This window comes from Protomyctophum parallelum (genome assembly GCF_964188405.1).
Source record: "Protomyctophum parallelum genome assembly, chromosome: 2".
Taxonomy (NCBI): Eukaryota; Metazoa; Chordata; class Actinopteri; order Myctophiformes; family Myctophidae; genus Protomyctophum; species Protomyctophum parallelum.
In genome coordinates, this window is record NC_139699.1 from 50,776,816 (window position 1) to 50,801,773 (window position 24,958).

The 24,958-nt window shown below is 41.1% G+C and overlaps 1 protein-coding gene across 1 annotated transcript; it reads left to right on the top strand.

The window, feature by feature from the left end:
- On the top strand, nt 1-24,958 carry LOC310854663 (ribosomal protein S6 kinase alpha-2-like; the record flags this gene model as incomplete). Its single annotated transcript, XM_083759338.1, has 22 exons — nt 1-105; nt 3,172-3,288; nt 5,444-5,525; nt 7,200-7,280; nt 7,862-7,941; nt 9,928-10,034; nt 10,851-10,888; nt 14,287-14,429; nt 15,025-15,095; nt 15,545-15,633; nt 16,475-16,539; nt 16,839-16,941; nt 17,071-17,204; nt 19,059-19,181; nt 20,530-20,619; nt 21,128-21,286; nt 21,798-21,959; nt 22,064-22,140; nt 22,798-22,915; nt 23,544-23,600; nt 23,702-23,782; nt 24,770-24,958. The coding sequence occupies 22 exons, from the start codon at nt 1-3 to the stop codon at nt 24,956-24,958; spliced, it is 2,271 nt and encodes a 756-aa protein (XP_083615464.1).

Consider the following 24,958-nt stretch of genomic DNA (forward strand, 5'->3'; position numbering starts at 1 on the left):
ATGGATACCGGCATGCGTAAATTCACTGTGCGAAGATGGTTCTCTATCTATCTGAAGAACAAGGCGGCACGAAACAAAAACAACACCAGCATCAGTCAACTAGAGGTCAGTTATGATGCTCTGTCTGTCCAGCTAGCCTGTATACCTGGATGAGTGAGTGACAAAACTCCCAGGGAGCAGTCAGAAACAAGAACGAAAGTTCTCTGTGTGTGTGTGTGTGTGTGTGTGTGTGTGTGTGTGTGTGTGTGTGTGTGTGTGTGTGTGTGTGTGTGTGTGTGTGAGTCAGAGAGGGGCGGTGCCGGTGATATAAAGTGGTAGAAGTGTTGTATTTAAAAGTATACAAGTTGGGTGCCTAAGTGACACACTATTCTGTGCAAACATCGCCTCATCGGTATAAGAGTGTATGGGTGTGCACACGTGTGTGTATGTGCGGATGTGTGTGAGTGCGTGTGTGCATATGTGTGTGTGTGTATTTGTTTTGCCTGTATTGTAGTACAGGATTTTACCATTTCCATTTTTTTATCTTGAGGGAGTTCCAGGGGTCCCCAGCTAAATGGTAGTTAGGAACCAAATGTACCCTTATGGGTCTGTAACTCTGAGAGTGTACAAATGGAACCAAAAGGGTCCATTTGGTTCCATTTGTACACTCAGAGTTAAATTAACATTGATTTTACAATATAAATTGGGGGTCCGTGAGATAGAAATGCCATTAAATGGGGGTGCGTAGACTAATGCATATCAAACTGAGGGTCCTTGAAATTAAACAGGTTGAGAATAAACTGCTAGAGCCTTCTCTCATGGGGGTCCTTGGCATATCTTTTCAAATGGGGGTCAGCGGGCTAATTAGTGTCAATTTGGGGGTCCTTGACATGAAAAGGTTTGGGAACCATAATAAAAGAGAGACAGTCGTGCAGACAGTCCTATCGATTGACAGATCAATACAGATCCTGATGGGCTGGTGGGAGGAATGAGGCGGGAGCAGAGGTTCTATTAATAGCCGGAGAAAGCCACAGTGGTTTCAGATCATTTACCTGAGTATTGTATTTGGGATATAAATAGACACACAGCCCTGCTTTGCTATAAAAGGTCCTCCAGTGCCATGGTCAATCCACTTGACACAGTTCTAACCCCTCTGTCTCTCTGTCTGTCAATATGACTTCCACTTACACCCGTATCAGTATGTCTGCCGGTTTTGTTTCTGAATTGTCCCAGTGACATAATAGTGAGCCTGCATCATTTGATGTTTTGACTGCGTTCTGCAGAATATAATAGATTTTTTTTTACATGAAGAACCAGAGCGTATCAGGGAAAAGGAAAACGCTAGCCCCCGCACCTTTGCCCTCTATTTTTGTTGTATATGTATGGAACATAGCCTACTGTGAAGTTGTCTACAAAAATAATAAAACATAATAATAATAACTTTCCTACTACAAGGAAAACATGCACATGTACATATACTCTTTTTCTACTCTTTGTTTTCTCTTTTTTGCACTCTATATTCTATTATTTTGTTTGCTGTGTTTTTGCTGTGTTTGCGGTTTGATGCTATATTATATTTTTGCTGCCGCATTGTCTGAAGGAAGCCTCTTATGTACCTGTACACAAGATGTAACAATAAAGTACAACCTTGAACCTTGATTAATTTGGATTTGACATTATGGGCCGATTAAGGAAATGTCAGATTTGTATTGAAGGGATTGCCTCTTGAAATGCAGCATCCAATTATAATCATCCCATAATAATCCCATAAACAACAGATTTAGCCATCCAACTAAAAGGTTCCTGGCCTCCATCAGCTCTGCTGCATGGGGCGCTCCAACAAAAACAATTGCTGCCAGAACCATGGAGAGGGGATGGGGAGGGGAAGCTTCTTGTTATCATATACTCTACAGACCCAATTACTCCATCTCAGCCCCTCAGTGGCTTGTTGTCATACTCTAATACAGACCCAATGACTCATCTCAGCACTAGCCTCAATGGCTTGCCTCGCTAATCATTAGACTCCCATAAACCACACCTGTTTTTCTTTATTTTTAAATTTTTTAAGGTTTCGTTTTTTTTTCTAGGTTATATGACCTCAATTACACCCAAAAACCTGAACATTCAGTGGATTTTCTGTGGTCTGTGAAGCCTTTTGAGCTTCAATGAAAACAGGCAAAACAGTGAAAACAGTGAGATCTGCTGGCAAATCCCATTGTCATATGGGATTTGCTGGCTCTTACATCACACTCCACAGGAAAATCTCTTTACTGTTATGTCTGGCCGATATAGGTGACGGATGATTTCACCCGCGTTCCAAATAGCATGTTCCTACGCACGCATTACGACCTCCGGGTGAAACTCATCACTGACTGTGTCAGGTGAAGAAGCGTCTGGCGATGTGTTCACAAGTGCAGTGCACGGTTTTTTTCTTCACATGTGCACATAATGTACAGCTTGTGACTTATGAGCAAGCCAGTTGTTTGTCTGAGCCAGGTATTGTCTGAGGTCATGACAGTGATACTGTTATGTAAGCTGTCTTGTTGCTCAAAGCAGTATTGCTGAGTGCCACTCTGTCAGCCAGTGATAAGGCTTACATTACACTACAGTATATATAAATAAATATCTCAATATTTATAATATCCCAATATTTGTCTTGGGTAGGGTGCAGACAATCACGTGTCTCAGCACATATACTGTTACGATACAGGAGTAATGTTATATTATAGCTAATCTTATATAATTATATACCAGTAAAATCATCTGTGTTCATTTATCCATTTGAGTATACAAATGGACTACTTACCATTTGGCAAATGGTAAGTAGTGCATTTACATATTATCCAAAGAGCTTTAAATTACAATGTGCACTACATTCACCCACACACACATTCACAGCAGGAAGATATGCAAGGAGCACAGGGACACTTGAGCCATGCAGGGATTCCAAACGGGAACCTTCAAGTTCCCAAGCAGCCGCTCGATAGTCAGTCACCATATTCACACGGTGGCCATTTTGCTATTTATGTTAATGAAATGCCTTTTTCTTTATGACGTGTAAAGCAAAATGCATTTCGTATAACGCACTGCTGCATTGTCAGTCTCCCCTCCCTCTCATCTATTAGCTATTATTTGCAACTGTATACGTGACGACTATTTCTCAGTGGCTGTTTTACTGTATCTCTCTCTCAGGATGACAGTATAGTGAAAGAGATTGACATCAGCCACCATGTGAAGGAGGGCTGTGACAAGGCAGACCCCTCACAGTTCCAGCTGCTGAAGGTGCTGGGTCAGGGCTCCTATGGAAAGGTGAGTGAGCACCAATGGTGTAAAGCAGTGGTTCCCAAACTTGTTCATGTCAAGTACCCCCAAATTGACACTAATTATCCTGCGGACCCCCATTTGAAAAGATATTCCAGGGACCCCAATAAGAGAAGAGTTTTATGGCTCTAGCAGTGATTCTCAACTTGTTTAATTTCAAGGGCCCCCAGGTTTGACATGGCATGCATTAGTCTACTACAGTACTGTACTTCGGCTATTTTAGCAATTTGTCATACAATGGATAGGGTGTAGAGGGCTTAAGTGGTTAAACCACATTCATTATCCGAATTCAAATATGATGGATTAAAAAGATTATCAGATTATATTGTACAATGTGATTGACTGGAAACAAATAGAAATGTGTACTACTTGAACCATAATTTCCCAGTGCGATGATGCTAATAACTAGGGATGTCCCAATCGGTGGTTAGACTGGCATATTTGCTGATACCGATATGACCCGATAAGACAAATTAGGGCCGATACCGATACTTTTCCGATACCGATACAGTATCGGGACATCTCTATTAACAACATTAGATGATTATAGAGAGGATGATACAGTGGTGATGGACCAGTGTAGGCAGGGGTGGCCTTAAGGATCGGGAGGCCCCGTTCATGACGTCATCATAATTCATAATTATTCATAATTCATAATTATTTTAAAAATATAAAAAAATGTGTATTATCGGACTTCAAAGCATGAACAGCATACACAGCCAAGTAGAAAATACACAAAAGGACCTTGCTTGATTAAACTTTTTTTTTTAAGAGGTGCAACCACTTCTACATCCAGCAAACAATGTCCGTGTACCTGTTTGTGATGTACCTGTGTGAGCACGAGTGGTGTGCGCATGCGTGAAATTGGAATGAGAGAAGTATGTGACATGGCTGCCACCTGCTGGACGCAAACGATACAGAGAAGAAATTGGAACGATACAGAGAAGAAATTGGAATGATACAAATTGGAACGATACAGAGAACCAATAGACGGGAGTTGCACCACTTGGTTCACACTGGTGTGATTTTTACTTTAAGGTAGCCTAACTGGAAGGCAGCATAGGCTATACAATGATGCAATCGCAACTGTATGGCTGCTAGTGCTAGATTATTTAAATTAGATTATTTTCTGTTACCCGACAATTAAAACCCATTTTTTAATGCTTGCGCAAGTTGGTTACATTGTATTAGGGCTACTGCCTACCGTCATTGCGCCGCATTATCACGGCCCGGTTTAAAACTAGAATGATACCATGAACTGACCATAGACAATATCCCCTTTACAGCTCTCTCTTTATTAACGAATATAATTTGCCACAATCACCAGCCTATACACGTAGGACTGGACAGAAAGAGAGTGCAGAGAGTACAGACAATATGCCATACTATTACTAGGCTGTTGCTCTGCGCTCTGATGCCCTCTCCACGCCGCGCACTGTGGCGCATGAACAACAACAACAACAACTCCACGTGGACCCACGACGACCCACGTATGAATTAGATAATTTATAAGAAATGGCACGGCGGCCATCCTTGCAGGCAGTGACAGTAACAGAATGAGAATCCTATAGGCTACCTGTATTGTAACCTGTTCATTTTGGGGGGCATCAACAACAGCCTGATGATGAATGATACTATGAAACTTAACAATTCATTAACTAGTACTCACCTATACGCCACCACGGAGGATATACCATGTTTAACGTAATTCCAAAGTGTTTAGCCTACATTGTTTAAGTCATAGACGCATGCGGTTTTTATGAACTTTGGCTAAAAGCATGTTGTTGTTATTATTCCACTACCACCCGGCACTTCTAGTCGAGTAGACTGTCATGGCAGCTGGCTACAACCGAAACAACTTCCTCTACGTTGTTGTGATATGAGACTAGATATCTGGGATTTTAATATTGTAATAATGTGATATGGCATAAGTGAGATTAGATTGTCAAAGAAATGTAAAAGAAAAAAAAATAGCAGATGAATCACAGCTACTTTAAAAAGTTTTTTCATTATTTTTAAATATTGACAATGCAATGTCATCATCACAATATAGACATTGAGGGGTTTGGTCAAAAATATTGTGATAAATGATTTTGTCCATACCGCCAGCCCTATGGTATGATGTTTTTAATCTTATTCACAGGTATTTCTGGTCAGAAAGATCAGGGGACTTGACAGAGGACAGCTTTATGCCATGAAGGTGCTGAAGAAAGCTACACTGAAAGGTAATTACCGGTAACTTACACACAGTAAGTGTAACTAAGTACTAAGTACATTTACCTATACAGTTGAGTATTTTTACTTGAGTATTTTCCAAAATCCAATACCGTACTTCTACTCCACTATAGATCCAAATATTGTACTTTTACTCAACTATACATATATTTGGTGAAAGGGCCTTTCTGTGTCGAGTTTGCATGTTCTCCCCGTGTCCCCGGCCTAGGGTAGGTACCCTCACAAAAACATGCCGTAATCCTGGTCTCTAAACTACCTCCCCCTGGCCAGCCTGATGGAGGGGAAAGGAACTGGTCGGAATAACGTGTTCCTTCCACGCGCTACGTCCGGCCGGGGAAGCTCTCCCCTGTCAGGTGAAAAGAAGCAGCTTGGACTCCTCATGCATAGAAGGAAGCATGAGGTCAGTCCGCTGCCCCCCCAGAGGAACGCTTGTCCTCCTATGGAGACTCAGATGCACAATAGTGCAAAAACCTGTTTTCATTTTGATTAGGCCTACAATTTTGATTGATCGCAATCAACGGATGCGCATTGTTGTGAACTCTTGCCGCCTAATCCAAACAATGCCTACAAAAAAAATGGATATAACTAGTTAAACTAGATAAAATTGTAAGAAATTCAAGAAAATGTCTAATCCTGTTGCTATACGCCCAACTAGACAGGGTTATACTAAATTCAAAATGTGTATCCAGTATCTTTGAGCAAGCCTTAATCCTCTTAACCTGCATGTCTGCAATTTGTAGAGTTGATCCCCTGATGCCGTGCATGGGCAAGTGGCACAGACACAGATTGTGTTGTTATATAATCATAGTCGACCAGGCGGGGTCCCCCCCCCCCCCCCGGCTGCAGGTTGAGGGTTTCCATGGAACATGGATGTGGACTTTGTGTTATTGTTGTATACTGTATCTTAATATTGTAGCCATTCTTATTATTGTTGCAGCCCATCTTTGTGTCTTCCCCTCTATCCCTATATCTCTCTTGAGATAGGGAGATGTCATCATCATTCATTACACCAAAGTAAGCATGGGACCCTCTCTGCACTTTTGTCAAATGCCTGATCAGGGGGCAATTGTCTCTCTGCTTTATATCTGAACTTGTTGTGATATGGCACTATAATAAAAAATGAAGTGAGATCAGAATGAATGCACCATTATTAAAGGAGAATTCCATACTAGAAGGCTTTCTTACCTTTATTTGTAGTTGTTACGTCCCCACCAAAGAGGTCCAGGTGCTATTTTGTGCAAAAGCCATTATTGGCTATTTCCCCTACCATAACCCCTGCATTGAACTGCATTGAATTGAATGGGGCTATGGGGTGTTGTGCTAATTCGCTCATTTCCATCGCTCATTTTTTTATTTTATTTTATATATCCTCTCTTCATAATGTAAATAGTATCCCAAGCGGCACACTTTACTACTTATTTTGATGGAAATAAGCGAATTAGCACAAAAACCCAACCCCCATTGAGGGCTTATAAGGGAAATAGCCAATAATGCACTTTTGCACAAAATAACACCTGGACCTCTTTGGTGGGGACGTAACAACTACAAATAAAAGGTAAGAAAGCCTTCTAGTATGGAATTCTCCTTTAATAACAAATAACTTTCAGTTCTTTTACACATGAGTGAGTGTATTAAATGCCCCCTCTCCATTTTCTACTCCTCAGTTCGAGACCGTGTGCGGTCGAAAATGGAAAGAGACATTCTGGCAGAAGTGAACCACCCGTTTATAGTCAAACTGCACTACGGTAAGTCTCGTTTCACAGTCTGCTGTATACCGTCCGTATCTGTCTACGTCTGAGCCTAAAATGTCTGACAAAAAGTTAACACAAAATACATGTATTTTGAAATCTAGCTGCTCTCATGCTTTCCAGCCACCAAACCTTATCCACTAAAAAAGTGTCCAGACAGAACTATTTAATACCACCAGACTTTAATGCAGATGAAAAGCTTAAGGAACTGTACAAGAGTTACAATATAAACAGCTTAGCGCAAAAAAAAAGAAAAGCTGAGTAGTTCATGGCGAATGTGTCCGGTGTGAATATTGGCTCACATAACATTATAAACCCTTCATTCAGTATTAAAACCTTGAATCAGCAGTGTGTGTGTGTGTGTGTGTGTGTGTGTGTGTGTGTGTGTGTGTGTGTGTGTGTGTGTGTGTGTGTGTGTGTGTGTGTGACTATAAGCTTGAAGGTTGGCTGGCTTGCTGGTTTTCGCTTACTAATAAGGTTGCTTAAATGTCTTCCTGTCATGTTTTTTATATGCGTGTGTGTGTGTGTGTGTGTGTGTGTGTGTGTGTGTGTGTGTGTGTGTGTGTGTGTGTGTGTAGCCTTTCAGACAGAGGGGAAGCTCTATCTAATTCTAGACTTCCTCAAAGGAGGGGACCTGTTCACTCGTCTGTCCAAAGAGGTAGGATTTTAACCTTGTCACAACCAGCAGGCTCATGACTTTGGGTTCCATGGGGATATAGGGCTGAGCATCTTAAGTTACAATTGTCCTTAAACATGCACATTTCCTTAGAATATTTAATCTGAAACACTGGAGAAAAAAGTAATGGGGCTGGGAACTTCTCCTTTGGTCCACCCATTCCTGGGACATGTGAGAATGGTCCAGTGGGGGGGAAAATCCCGTTGTGGGAGTATGGGATTTTTCTCTATCACTCTATCACTAAACGCGGGTGAAATTCACCCGTACACCTGCCTGTAAAAAATCACACCTGTGTGAACCGTGTGGTGCAACCTCTCTCTCTCTCTCTCTCTCTCTCTCTCTCTCTCTCTCTCTCCCTCCCTCTCTCTCCCCCCCCTCTCTCTCCCCCCTCTCTCTCTCCCCCCTCCCTCTCTCCCCCTCTCTCTCCCCCTCTCTCTCCCCCTCTCTCTCTCTCTCTCAGATTAGCTTTATTATGGATATCAATCCGCGTCGCTGAGAACTATTTTTTCATTATTATTTTGGCTCGGCCTTTCCTTCTTTAGCGAACCTAGACCGGGTTGCACAACAGCGGTCCCGTACACCTCCCATTATACAGGCAAACTAAAAGCTGAATAACTCCTAATCTACGGAGCTCTCCGTGGTTTGGTCAATTAGCGCGATGTTCGGAGGTCTTTGCTGATTATCCGGTGGTCTAGATGGAAACATTGGTGCTTTCTAGAGCAAGGATGGCTAAATTTTAGCTCGCTAGCATTGACGCTATTTATTTAGCACAAGATGTGATCCGTTTCTGTGCTGCGTGCGCAGCCTCTCCAATTTCACGCATGCGCACACCACTCGTGCTCACACAGGTACACGGACATTGCTGGATGTAGGAGTGGTTGCACCACTCAAAAACAAGGATGTAGGCAGGGAAACAAGCCTGCCTTCTATGATGTCACTGAGCATCATTAAGGTACTGAAAGACCCACCCACCTCAGACAACAGCAACATTTTGAAAATCTGTCTGCGTGAAAATCACCCGGGATTAGTGTTCTAGTGTTCTTTTACTTTTGGTAACGTCCTCTTTGTGTTTGTGTGCGTGTGTGTGTCTATGCACGTGCATGTGTGTAAGCCTATGTGCATGCCAAATTTGTCCTCTAGAAGATATTTATTTTCCAACATGTGTACTGCATCTACCATATTTGTGTACAACTGTACACGAATGGCATGTTTCCGTTTGCTTTTATATTTTATATTTAGATTAGAGTTTAGATTACCGGTACTTCTGTTCAAATAAGTTCAAAGACATTGTTTACCATTAACTGCAGAATCTGTAACCTGATAACCGTGTATGCAATCATGTTAAATAATTCAAATTAAACTTGTGAATGGGTTCTTATGGAGAGCTTGTCCGCCAACCTGTTAAGAACAATTATTTAAAAGATCTGTGGTGACCTATCCAGTCATAGTAGTGCTGTTTGTTTTATTACAAACAAATTATATAGATAGATAGATAGATAGATAGATAGATAGATAGATAGATAGATAGATAGATAGATAGATAGATAGATAGATAGATAGAAAGAAAGAAGCCCGTTACTAAATTTGCTCTTCTAAAGTGCTGTGTGCAGTGGGTGACTGACATCATCTAGAATAGCTAGTGTCTTGGCCAGAGTCCTCTTCTCTGCCATCACCGCCACAGAGTCAAGCTTGGTCCCCGTCACCTTGCCGGCTTGCTGACAGGGACCAAGCTTGACTCTGTGGCGGAGGAGAAAATGGCACAGAGGAGAAAATGGTACTGTACAATCAACTGGGGCAGTGCGGGTGGGGCATCAAGGCCACTGGGGCATGCCAACCACTGACATAGAAACGTAGGGTTTTTCAGAAAACTGTCAGAATTTAGAAGACATTTGTAGAATCTGGTCTCAGGTCTCAATGGGTTAAACCTTTCTTTGTTGTGATATTTTATATTTTTTGGTTTTGTTCCAGGTAATGTTTACAGAAGAGGAGGTAAAGTTTTACCTTGCAGAGTTAGGCCTGGCCTTGGACCACCTCCACAGCCTGGGGATCATCTACCGCGACCTCAAGCCTGAAAAGTATGTGCGCGTGCACACACACACACACACACACACACACACACACACACACACACACACACACACACACACACACACACACACACACACACACACACACACACACACACACACACACACACACACACACACACACACACACACACACACACACACACACACACACACACACACACACACACACACACACACACACACACGATCTAGCATGAGTAGTGAGCTAGAGTAGTGCCTATAATGACATGAACAAAAGGTTGAAAGTGATTAAGAAAACCTGCCAATATGATAAAGGCAAATAGGAAGCCCATGAGTTATTTCCTTTTTCATCCAATAATGTCCAAAATAAAATACCCACGAAATAAAGCTTGCATTTAATGGACGAAAATGAACAAAAGTTGCACTAATATTTTAGAAATAGGTCAACAATACAAATGACGTTAGTTTTGTGGATTAATTTACTTTTAATGAGTGCCCCCCACAAAATGACCGGAACCAAGTTTCACTACTAAAGTATAAAGTGAAGAATGCAGCCCTGTCATCATAAAATACAAATGTACTAGCACCCAATCGAAACCCCTAAAACGAATCTAACCTTAGTTCTAATCCTAAAGATAATTTTTGTTTTTTACTTACTTTTGTACGTTGATGGAAAATATTTTGTACATCACATTGTTTATTTTAGGTTTATCTGTATGTTATTGTATATACTGTATATATATATATATATATATATTTTTTTTTACAAGACTATGTTGATCTTGTATGTTCATTATGATGAAGCAAATAGTGATGCTAATTCTCTTTTTCTTAACTCAGTATTCTTTTGGATGAAGAGGGACACATCAAGATAACTGGTTAGTACCCAAACTCAATCGATTCAAGACATCATAATAGTAAATGGCATTCTGGGCAGTTTTTCACCGGCCGATTTAACCCTGGCTTATACTTAGTTGTCGGCACCGGTGTAGCGTCCATTGGGCCACTCGGGCACAGGCCCAGTCAATTGAGATCTTGCCCAATCTAGCTTCTGACTCGCGATGCGAATTTGCCCAGTCAACATTTTAATCCACGTATGCGCCTGGTTGTCGGTCACCAAAAAATTGCAGATTTAAGTTGTTGTGTGCGTGTACGTCTGTAGCAAGTTAGCTCTGTTCCATAGCCTTCCTGCTTCGATTCTGCGAATTTCTGCCCTGCAGTAAGGCTATGCGACTTACCGGTTTAAATCTCAAATCTAAATCAGACCAGCCTCTCCTCTTTAGTGGAAATCTCACGAACGTTTGACCTACTCACCAATACAAACACGGGTTGTGTCAATAGAAAGCCTACTTTCCTTAGTGGAAGCATTCTGAGCCCCCCACCACACGTATAAACGGTACTTTGGCCAGAAAGGGATTTTTTTCCACCGGAGGAAAAATATTCTCTATGAGGCAGTTCTCTGGGCAATATCAGTAGAGGGCGCAGCGGAGTAACTAAAATTTGTTTTTTCCGGTGGAAACAAAATCCCCTTTTGGCCAAAAAGTACAGTTTATACGTGTGGTGGGGGGCTCAGAGTGCGTCCACTAAGGAAAGTAGGCTTTCTATTGACACAACCTGTGTTTGTATTGGTGAGTAGGTCAAACGTTCGTGAGATTTCCACTAAAGAGGAGAGGCTGGTCTGATTTCGATTTGAGATTTAAACCGGTAAGTCGCATAGCCTTACTGCAGGGCAGAAATTCGCAGAATCGAAGCAGGAAGGCTATGGAACAGAGCTAGTAGCAAGTGATACTTAAAGATGGAGTGCCGTGATTCCCCCCTCCCCCCTAAAACATGTTCATCAGGTACTATGATTATACTAGGAAGATTCTTTTCAAAAGTGCACAGAAAGTGTCAATTATGTTTTTATGTGGCCACACCCACCAGTTCAATAAAGGGACATTTCACCGCTAGAAGAAACTGCAGTCACTCAATGATAATATAGAATGTTAATAATGAAGTCTGTGTGTTTGACTAGGGTTTGACTGGATTGCTGAATTCCTATAAAATGCCCATAATGCTTTAGTGCACTTCCCCTCCTTGTGGAGAGGGGGGAGGCTGCGTGGAGGTGTGACATTGTAGTCCGGGAAGGAAGTGAGACCACATTTTCATGACAGGATTTTGGTCATGAACATGGCGTCATGACTAAAATATCTTAAAAAAAAACATATTACACACATAAAACCCCAGGAAAGTGTTTCTTGTGCCCTAAACATAATTAAAATAAGCTCTGGTTGCAAAAGGGGTGAAGTGGCCCTTTAAGAGTATGGTTAACTCCATAAACACATACAAAACTGTAAAAGTAATAATCACGGCATTCCATCTTTAAACATTAACACTTGTTTACTTCATGAAAGGCCTGGTATTTGGGCTAATAGAGTAGTAACGACAGCCAGGCTTAGCTGTCGTTACGGCCAACTTCCCTCTTATTTGTCGTCTAATTAATGTTGCTAACTATGTATTACAAAGAGCTTTCCTGCTCAATGTTCACAGTAAGTGCAAATCCTCCCTGCACAGCTAAATGGAGTTTGTTCTAAAACAGATTGATGAATAGCTGAGTGTTGGTTAAATAATACAGATTTATGGATGGACACAAGGGATTAATTCAACATTTTACTATTAGTAGTAATTTACCATTCTGTGCCTATTGGGTTGCAACTAGAAGGCGCCGCTCCGTCGTGGTCTAGAACCATACTTTATCAGCCAACAAAACAAAACTAGTGGCAGCAGCGGGATTCGAACCCAGGATGTGTGGATTGGGAGTCTAATGACAAACGAGGCACAGCAACAAGCTGGCTGCCAGAATATGGTTTTCTAGCTGTATTAGAATGTGAGGGGGGCGGGTCTGTACCCAATCAGGCCATCCATCATCTTAAATAACGCGTCCAGCCTACCGGAACTTCTGTAGACCTGTACTTCATGTAGTTCTGGTGAGAAGCTTTCAGTCAGGAAAGCAGCCATTGGCTGCTTGCAACACATGATTGCATGAGTAACACACTGCATGGTTTCTGGGGCGTCAGTCAGTAACAGACATTGACTATTATAAACCCCCCTGCAGGGTCCGGCAGAAATAGAAAAGTACAAACTATATACCACAGTACGTTTTTACTAAATTCCTCAGTGCTGTACCTTCTCTTTAGGACGGTAATTATTTTCCATCTGCTCAAATATGCTGTACACTGTAAATCCCTGGAACATGTGACGCGTTTAAACCTAAACACCATGTGTGTAATAATAAAATGCCAAATGTTTATTAATGGTCATAAAATACAGTAGAACACGAGTTCACTCAAACACCTCACGAGAACACTTAGGGCTGTATTTTGCGTGTCTTAAGTACCAGGTCTTATTCCCTAACTTGAGTAAACTAAAGACCTGGAGGTGTGATCAATGCTCTTTGGCCACTCAGAATAGCCAAATGGCATTGACCACGCCTCCAGGTCTTTAGTTTACTCAAGTTAGGGAATAAGACCTGGTACTTAAGACACGCAAAATACAGCCCTTAGTGTTCAAATTCTAAACACCTATATGACTGACTTTGATTGTAAAAACTAAACACGTTTATGTGTTTAAAAAGTGTTACAGGCGATTAAACATGTTCTTCCGTTTATAATCTAAACACTGACACGTTTAAAAAGTGTTACAAATATGTGTTTAAAACAGTTTATAACCTAAACGCTTGGGTTTAGTGTGTACAACCTAGCTCATCTTTGACTTAGCCTCGCTTAGCCAACTTTCAACCTGCCTTTGCGATGCATATTGCCCCAGGCAGATTGTGTCTGGTGTCGCTCAATTGTGGGCGTATTTCGCGGACCAGCAGTAGTGGAGGACCAGGGCCCAGTATGCAAATATAGGGAGGGCTTACGAGGCTATTATCATCAGCCAGGGCCATAGAGTTATGTGTGTGACGTAGCAGGCTGCACTACTCCGATTGGTTAACCAATAGAGTCCGCTTGAATAGTTTCATAACCGCCCCTTGGAAAAAAATCTAAACACCCTGACCAAGGGGAAACCAGACTAATATACACGCAGTGATATTAGTATGGCTACGCGAGGCTATCTCTAACTATAGATACTGTACCAATCAATACATTATTATGCTTTTTTCCTTCTTCCCTCTCCATAATTCTTATTTTTCCTCTTTTCTATTTATTTCTAACGTCTCACATTCCTTAATAATAACACAATTACCTTTTGATTTTCTTCCTTTTATTCTGTCTCCAATGCTGTCTCTTTTTAGACTTTGGACTGAGTAAAGAAGCAATAGAACATGATAAAAGAGCCTATTCGTTCTGCGGAACTATAGAGTATATGGCTCCAGAGGTGGTAAACAGACGAGGGCACACACAGAGTGCCGACTGGTGGTCATTTGGGGTATTGATGGTAAGACTCTAACCCAGTCTTGCACTTATTATATTCCACTTTGATAGATCCTTCTGTGACCTAACCCGACTCCACCAGGTGGTGGCAGTGTTGAGTTCACACACACAGTGAACTTGTGAACTCAATACTGCCACCATCTGGCCGAGTCAGGTTATCTGTGACCTATTCTACAGAAATAAGTTGATTGTGAATATATATATATCAAGTAACTGGTAGTGTACTACGAAATCATTGCTTTTTAGTTTGCTTGCTCCCATTTTACCCATGCTCAGTTTTCACGCTGAAAACAACCTAGGACTAGCAAAACACAGTCTTATGTGTATGATTGTTGTACGGTTTGATCCATTGTTATACTCTCTTTTTTAAATACCGGTAGTAATATGTTTTTACGCTACATAATATTGTTGATAGGTGCATCATTTGATTGAGTTTGTGTAGCTGGTGCCTTTTTTTTAATATGCCAGAACGCCACTGAAACATGATAACCACTTACTTAACCAACTAAACCATGACAACATTCAGCCACTATACAGTAAAATATCGCTCTTTACAGTATGAGCCCTGACAGAAATGCCTTTGTTTGTTTTCGTTCCAGTTTGAGATGTTGACAGGATCCTTACCATTCCAGGGAAAAGACCGAAAGGAGACAATGGCACTTATTCTGAAGTAAGATAATTTCAACATGAATCCAACTTATAGCCGTCATTTTAAAGTTCCATTTAATTTAACTTCAGTCCTAATAATAGATTAAGTCCATTTAATCATAACATAACACCAATAGATGCTCACCAGAATGAGTTAATAACTGATGTTAAAATACAGGAACGTAGACTTGCCCCATCCTATTCAGCTATGCATAGTTAACATAAGAAGGAAATATAATTTATTCTTTGAATTTATTTTTAATTTGTATTACTATTCCTAAGCCAATAATGCCGCTGCTCTAATCAGCGCAACTGATGCTATTTCTATTACATGGTACACACACCACAGGTTGAGAACCACTGGCGTACAGTAGAGCATTGAATTGCCTTGTTGAAATGTGCTCTGCAAATAAAACTGCCGTGCCTACATTAGTGTGCTTTCTCCTCATGCCTTACTGTATGTGTCTCTAGGGCCAAACTAGGAATGCCACAGTTCCTCAGTCCTGAAGTGCAGAGTTTATTGCGGGCGCTCTTTAAAAGAAACCCGGTTAATCGACTGGGTAGGTGTAAGCATCACTCACTACCTACTGTATGATGAATGATAAATGTTATGATTAACTTTTCTAAGTGTGCAGAGGAAAGGAATGACCTGATCTTGGTTGGCTCTCTCAGTTGGGCAGAGCAGTCAAAAATAACACCAGTGGTGGAAAGTAGCTAAGTACATTTACTTAAGTACTGTACCTAAGTACAATTTTGAGGTATTTGCACTTGAGCATTTCCAATTTCCAATACTTTTACATCTACTCCACTACATCTCAGATCCAAATATTGTACTTTTACTCCACTAGATTTATTTGAAAACTTTAGTTAATTAGTTAGTTTGTACATTTTGATTATTATTACAAAACACACATTAACCACTTCAGCCCTATATACATTTCTAGCATTTGAAAATAGCCGATCTACAAGCTCACAATGTGCCGCGATGCGACGCATTGTGAGCTTGTAAGTTTTGAATTCTGGCCATTTATTAGATAAGAGGCACTTAGGAGAGATTGTTAATGCCGTTAGTGTTGAGGCCACAGGGAGTCATTATAATTCCAGACCATGAGATAATAATGATCTCATGGTCTCGCGGTTTGAGTAACAGAATGAAATTAAAGTAAACGACTTAATTATGTCAGGGTTATTGGTTGGATTGACAGGTGTAAACGATTGTCAGGCCATAATGTCACCTTGATGCTGTCTGTCTGTCTGTTTGACAGACAGTCGTGGATACTGGTCGTGTGCAGTCGTGTGCCACATTAATTGAAAATTATTGACAAGTTAGTCATTATATTAACGGGTCTTAATAAAAATCTCTCTCTCTCTCTCTCTCTCTCTCTCTATTTGGATTGGCAGGTGCAGGGCCAGATGGAGTGGAGGAGATTAAGAGACACCGTTTCTTTGCTCCAATAGACTGGAACGTAAGCAAATGCCATTCTGTTTCTGCCAATATCATCAAATGACTGCCTGAATGCCTGTTTTTCCAATGGCCTTTTTTCATTCACAATTTATTGGGGTCACCTACTGGGTAATCCTCACGTCATAATCTGACACATACGGTGTAACGAAGAGTGACAGTGTTGTGTAAAGGCGCAGTTAATCGTTCCATAATTATTTTGTACTTTTATTCAAAAGGTACAAAAGAATATCAAAACCTGATTGTTTCTGATAATGCAACCGGATTGTTTCTGATAATAAAATGATTATGTTTTGCCTGTAGAAGTTGTACAGGAAAGAGGTGAAGCCTCCATTTAAACCAACAGTTGGAAGACCTGAAGACACATTCCATTTTGACCCTGAATTTACCTCCAGAACACCCACCGGTAAAACTCTCACACACACTCACTCTCTCTCTCTCTCTCTCTCTCTCTCTCTCTCTCTCTCTCTCTCTCTCTCTCTCTCTCTCTGGGAACCACTGGTGTAAATAATGTGTGTGTATGCATCTTATTTAGATTCCCCAGGCCTTCCCCCCAGCGCCAACACACACCAGCTGTTCAGAGGATTCAGCTTTGTAGCAACCAATCAGGAGTCCACTCCAGCAAGTTCACTAAGGCAGGAAGTGAACAACATCAACCCCATATCACAGGTTAATGTGTTATTGGGAAGCTAAAACAACTTACTGACTTATCTCATGTATTCATTAAAGGGACACTTATATATACTTATATATATAAAATTTAGAACACTTACCTTTATATGTGTGTAATATGTGGTTTTAGATATTTTAGATTTTAGCAGTGTCCATGATGTTACAGACACTGGTCTCACTTCCTTCCTGACTACATCAACGAAGCTTAGAGAAGGAAAAGACATGGTCACGTGACTGGGCTGCGCCATGACACTTTCATGGATGCTTTCATAGGAGCCAAACACACCCGGAAGTTTGGCAGAATGCACTGGAGTCAATGAGAGCTCAGTGACCAGCTCATGAACAAACACTATTTCTGAATGACTGAGACCTTTTGTAAAGTAATCACTTCTGGAAAATAACAGTAGCCCGCCTAACACATTATTGTCTGCTGTGTTGCTTTTCGATGTGTACACTGTAATTGTATAGAGGTATGGTATCTAAAGAGCACGAACCACCTTTCTGAACGTACCAAGTATCACGAGACTTCCCACCGTTACCTGTCCGTTAGGTCAAATCTCGCGATACCTCCGAGCCAGAAACGATACCTGCTGCCGATCCCCAAATAAAATTATATACTGTGCACTCTGTGCACATCGAAAAGCAAATGATTAGAAAATGACCTGTTTTTGTCTTCTTTTATATTCCTGAACCGATTATATGACAAAGGTCTCAATTGTTCAGAAATAATGTTTGTTATGAGCTGGTCCAGCCGGCTCCATTCACTGCCATGTATTCATTGAACTTCCGGTGTGAGTTTTGGCTCCCATGAAAGTGTCCATGAAAGTGTCATGGCGCAGCCCAGTCATGTGACCATTTCCTTTCCTTCTGAAAGCTTCCTTGGACTACATGTTGTCTCAGTAAGGGTATGGGCACATCTAAGATTCCATGCGCGGCCAAAGGAAGCCGACTCCCGGGGTCTCTTTCGGCTTTTTAGACAGCTGGTGGATGGAAATGAGGCTCCATCCACGCGGCAGATTGCAGCGTCGGCCAGATTCCCGGAAAAGCTTGTCCCAGCGGCATTATGGGAATTGTAGTCCAGGAAGGAAGTGAGCTAAATCGTCATGAACACATATTGGTTTGCGTCCCTTTAACCAAAAATCACGTATTCTTCTTTTACTAAACTGATTCATTGATTGGTTTGGCCTTTGCAGATTAATTAGTTACAGAGACTTAATTAACAAACCAATTGTTCAATGGACTTAGATACATGCTGTCGGGAAGAAACCACCTAACTCCATTTTGGAGGTTTTAGATTTTTGTTGGATAAATCAGTGCTATTGAACACCCTCTGTGTGTCGTTTCAAAAATATTGAACCAATGGAAACTGGAAGTAAAAAGTGCTTTGGACAAAACTCCATTGGACCCTCAAACTGCCTGCTAAAGCAACTAACAACCACCTCTCCCCCTCTCATGCAAGTAATTGACAATATATAAAGTCACAACACCAACTTTGATGAGGAATTATTGCTTTGTTTTCAAAATATACAGTTTTCTTAATTTCCTGAAAAGGTTATATTTTTTATTTCCTGGAAAATTAACATTTTGGAGTTTCTTCCTGACAGTAGAGATATAATCTATTCTTAATTTCCCTCTTTGGTGCAATTAAATATAAATTGTAAATGGTGCATTTTTATAGCACCTTTATCCAAGGCGCTCCACAGTCTGACAGTATAAAAAAATACATAAAATATGTATATTAATAAAGAATACATTAAATAATATATTCTTAATATCCTAATCCTAACATCTAATTGAATACACCCCCCCCCCAATCTCTTCCTCTCTCTCACTTGTACTTGCACACCCCAGAAATTCCACAGTGATGTGCCGTTCAGTGACATGTATGAGTTGAAGGAGGAAGTTGCACAGACAGCGATGTCAGTATGCAGGAGGTGTCTGCACAGAGTTACTGCTGTCGAGTATTCTGTTAAGGTAAACAAGTCTACACAGAATTACTGCCAATGAGTATTCTGTTAACCCATTTAAGCACTGAGACCAGATTCTAATGTCTAATCAAATCATGACAGTTTTCTGAAAAACCCTGTTTCTATGTCAGTGGTTCTCAAAGTTTTTCACGTCAAGGACCCCAAAAACTATATGTAATTGGCCGCCGACCCCCATCTGAAAAGATTTGAGTTAAAAACGTTCACTCTGAAAGAATATATGTTCAAAGATTTGAGCCACATGTTCACGATTTAAAAATAATAGCAGATCTACAAGCTCTTAGTTGATATATAGTCGATGTGTTCTTTTTTTGCATGATTCGACATAGAGATTGACATCATTTGTAATACTAATTAACAAATATAAAAATAAAAAAAGGTTATACAACATGATTTATCGGGAGAAACCAAGCAAGTATATGTTAAATCAGACATTAAGCACCCCCACAACCCAAATGGAATGATTCTCTGTTGCAGGGTTCCCCAATTAGTTTTCCCCAAGAGCCAAATTATGTCTAGGGTGGCTTGCTGAGTGCCACGAAAATGTTATTTTATTAGTTAGAAATTAGAATATATTTAGAAGACCTATTTGACAGTTGCAGAAACATAATTGCCTTCCTTGACACATTAACGAGCGTCAACCACCTGAACACAGACACACCTCTCCTCTGCAGTAAAGTAAAGAATGGAGTTTCATTTCTTTAGAAAAGGCCCTTGAATATGATGAAATAATATGATTACGGATCCCTGTGGTTATGGTAAACTAAGCTCACATTGAACATCACATACACCGTACAGTACCTGTAACTTGCACCAGCCCCCACAACAAAAAAAGAAAACAAAAGAAAAGCCTAGTCGACTAATAGTCGACTAATGACAATCTAGTCGAATCCTAGTCGACTATAAAAATCCTTAGTCGAGGACAGCCCTAGTGAGTAGTATGTATCCTGTATACGTTCTCTCTCCCGATTGGAAAAAGAAAAAAGGTCAACCCGACACGAAATAAATATCACTATTACTATTAACAAGTCTTCAAATGATTTTACCCAACCTCAACATATACATTACCATACATTGATGATCCTTATTGTTTCAAAAGCTTGCACTGTGGAAATAAGTGTACTGGTGCTAAATTGTGAAGTTGTGAAGTTATGGTGGTGTGTTCAAGTAAAAGTGTTTTTATAATGGACCTTGTATTGTAAGCTAAAGCACGTCAGTATCCTGCATTACTGTACACTCATCCACAATATTATTCACTCTTCCACTGTGGAGGGGGGGGGGGGTACTGAATAAGTACCAAGTTGTATTATTTTGTAATAAAGACATTTCTTTTACAGATTATTGACAGATCAAAGAAAGATCCATCAGAAGAGATTGAGATCCTGTTGAGATATGGACAGCATCCAAATATTATTACAGTAAAGGATGTAAGTGTTATTACAACCCAGTCTAGGGCAACCTTGAGTCGCAACATTAAAATGTCAACATTAAAAATCAATAGATATTCACTTTTTTTGCCGAAATACCGATATCGTCCAACTCCTAATTTCTGACAGGCACACCTGCCCTCTGCAGTGCTCTAATTTGAAAGTGACTGAAGTCTGTCTCATTTCTCTCCAAAGGCCCTTGAATATTATGGAATATGATTAAGGCTTACTGTGATTATGGTAGGCTCACATTTCATATCACACATCATACAGTAAGAACTTTTACCCAGATTGGACTTTGTAGCCTTTTTCAATGCATCACTTAATTGTATAGGAAAAAATATATGCCCCCCTGCTGATTTGTGCCTAGAGCCGCCCGGCAGGCACTGTGGTCTTGTGTGCTGAAGATAGTTGCTTGTGCTGATCAATGTTGTGTGTGTGTGTGTGTGTGTGTGTGTGTGTGTGTGTGTGTGTGTGTGTGTGTGTGTGTGTGTGTGTGTAACTCCAGGTGTTTGATGATGGCCAGTGTGTGTACCTGGTTCAGGACTTACTGAGAGGACAGGAGCTGCTGGATAGAATCCTGACCAGCACAACTTTCACTGAGAGGGACGCGTCGGACATCTTCTGTACACTCTCCAAGACAGTAGAATACCTGCACTCACAGGGGGTAAGAGATAGGTAGAAATGTTTAGAAAGAGACGAGAGACGAGAGAAACACACATACTGTACACTGTATGGACAGTATGTTTCAAAATATGGACGCTAGGGTTATTATTACCGGTACCTTATATTATCTTGTTGGTAGTACAATGTTAGCTTGCTCAGGACGGGAACCCCCGTTGGTGTTTTAATCATTATGTTATACTTTAGCCATTGAAAAATAGCAGATCTGCTACTTCTGAAAAAAATGTGGCACAAATCTTTGGATATATATTCTTTCAGAGCGAACGTTTTTAACTCAAATTTGCTTCTGGGAGGTCACTGGAACAACATATTTTCAGATGGGGGTCGGCGGCCAATTACATTATATATTTTTGGGAGTCCTTGACATGAAATGGTTTGAGAACCACTGACCCCCCCCCCACACACACACACACACACACACACACACACTACGGTGTAAATTAAATGTGTGACAAGTTTGACAACCAGTCTACGTGTGTGTACTCGTCTCGTAGGTAGTTCATCGGGACCTGAAGCCCAGTAACATTCGCTATGCAGACGACACTGGACTCCCAGAATGCATCAGGATCTGTGACTTTGGTGTTGCTAAACAACTCAGAGCTGAGAATGGTTTACTGATGACTCCTTGCTACACAGCTACCTTCATAGCTCCTGAGGTATAATAATAGTAATAATAATAATGTTCTACAAAATGTTTATCACTTAAGGATCACTTCACCACTTTTCAACCTGAAATTACATGTGCGTGGGTACGTTACAGGTAATGAAGAAACAGGGTTATGATGCAGCCTGCGATATCTGGAGCCTGGGTATCCTGTTATACACCATGATAGCTGGGTAAGTATTAAAGTACTGTGCTACGGCCACAGTATCGCTGCTCAGTTGCATTTGCAGAAGGCTGTCAAATGTGTAGTGAGCAGATCCTCTAGGTCAGTGGTTCCCAGAGTGGGGTCTGGGGGATCCCCAGGGGTCCTTGAGGGAGTTCCAGGGGGTCCCCAGCTGAATGATAGTTAGGAACCCAATGGGGCTGTAACTCATTGAGTACAAATGTTTTGTACACTCTCAGAGTTATATTTACTTTGATTTTACAATATAAATTGGGGGTCCCAGAGCTAGAAATGCCATTCATCTGTAAAGACTAATGCATGTCAAACTGGGGGTCCTTGAAATTAAACTGGTTGAGAATCACTGCTAGAGCCTCTCTTATGGGGGTCCCTGGCATGTATTTTCAAATGGGGGTCCGCGGGCTAATGAGTGTCAATTTGGGGCTCCTTGACATGAAGAAGTTTGGGAACCACTGCTATAGGTGTAACTTATCTCTCCCTGTGCAACTATAGGATGGATAATTGTTTGTTTTTTTAAATTCCTGCTTTAAAAAATAAAGGCATTTCAAGTTGCATGAAAGCTTTATGAAATTAATTTCTCCGCCGTCTGATATTATTTCCTTAATGTTTATAAAACAGCATCTGGTTATTGTGTACTTTCTCTGGTCAGTTTCAGTCCGTTTGCCAGCAGTCCTAAGGACACTCCAGAGGGGATTCTGGCTCAGATCGGCAGTGGGAAGGTCCTTATGTCTGGGGGGAACTGGGACCTGGTGTCAGACGCCGCTAAGGTTAGCTACTCATGTGTGTTGTTCATTGATAGGTGCTATTGTAACATACTGTAACTATATTAATGAACACGGTATGGTGTCATCGATAGGCGTTATTGCGAACGCAGTGAGCCACTTACTATGACAGCAAGGGCTGAATGTCTGTGTGTGTGTGTGTGTGTGTGTGTGTGTCACGCTGTTACACCACCCGCCCACCACCAGAGGGCGCAGCTGTAGCACACACACACACACACACACACACACACACACACAGGGCGCAGCTGTAGCACACACACACACACACACACACACACACACACACACACAACCACACACACACGAGCTGCGTTCGCTTCACGCGTTTGCGCGTCTTACTTGTCGTATGATACTGTAACTCTAACATGGTATGGTTTCACGAAAACCGACTGCACGGTTAAACCAGAATTGCTATTTTTTTGGCCGAAGGAGAAGAAAAAAACCCAGACAAATACAATAATGGACCAAGAAGTCCCTTCGGCCTTGGTCCATTAATAATAATAAATAGCACAGTTCTAAAATAAAATAATCAAATATTAGTTACACATAATTGTCTGACACAAGAATATTCTTTAAAAAAAATCTATTTCTTTATTGTGAATCTGTGTAACAGGATATTGTGACCAAGATGCTACACGTGGATCCGCACCAGCGCTTGACTGCCCCACAGGTAAACTCACAATACATTTATACAGCTGCACTTTATTATTACGTATTGTTAGTGGAACATGCTAGAGAATGTGATGTGAATGATGCTCCCCACCATGGCAGGTTCTTCGTCAGCCCTGGATCGTACAGAGGGACCAGCTCTCTGACAGACCTCTCACCAGACACGACCCGGTGGTAGTCAAGGTGATGGTGTGTGTTCCCCCCGTTTTGTACCGCATGTGTACGGCATTGCATGTGTTTTGTAGTTAGTTGTGTTTCTGACTTGTTTATTGTATGTTACATTATCTAGTTGTTATTGTTACCCTTTTGGTTACGAGTTACTACAGTACTTCTCTGCTCATTCTTACCTTACCTTTTTGTTTCAGAATTATGTACTGTGGTGGTTTTTGATTGATTGATTTATTGATTACTTTATTAGTAATAAATGTGAAGCGCAGCAACTATTCAATTTATCAACATAGCATTAAAAACAATTACACAATAATATATGTCAACAAGATTGATTGATTTATTTATTTTTCCTAGACAATTTTGAAACCAGACAATTTCCTCTGGATTAACTTAATATAAAATGTTAGCTCGGTCCTGCATAAAGCTACTTTATGTTGCTTTACTCTAAGTTGTGGCGATATCAACCACCCCGACCTAAGGAAAGGTAGCGTTTAGTTTGCTTTATTATAGATGGTGGTGGTAAATGTTGGATGGATAAACTGAGACGCTTAAAGGGACACTTCACCCTTCAAAAAAAGATATGTTAATGCCGTTTAGAAGATTTAGAACACTTTGTGTGTAATGTGGTTTTAGATATTTTAGCAGTGAGCCCGGTTACACAACGGCATTCCGACGCACCCCCGTTCCGACTCCTCCCCATTTCAACACACCCCCATTCCAAATCATCCCTGATGTCATGGACACTGGGCTCACTTCCTTCCTGGACTACAATTCCCATAATGCTTTGGTGCACTGCTCCTCCTTAGTAAGTGAGCCCAGTGTCTATGACATCAGAGACACTGGGCTCACTGCTAAAATCTAAAACGACATATTACACACATAAAGACCCCCAGGAAAGTGTTCTAAATCTTCTAAATGTCATTAACGGATATGCTTTTGCAAAAATGGTGAAGTTTGCCTTTAAAGTGAGACAATGTTTTTCTCCTTTCTGTCCACCAGGGGGCACTCTCTGCCACCTATTCTGCTCTGAGGCGCTGTCCTCCCACCCCAGTCCTGGAGCCTGTTCTGTCGTCCAGCTTAGCTCAGCGACGGTCAGGGATGAAGAAAGCGGCTGAAGACGAAGCTAAAGAAACGGAGCCTCCTCAACCACCTGAACTCGTCTCGATCAAGCCCAAAGAAATGAACTAG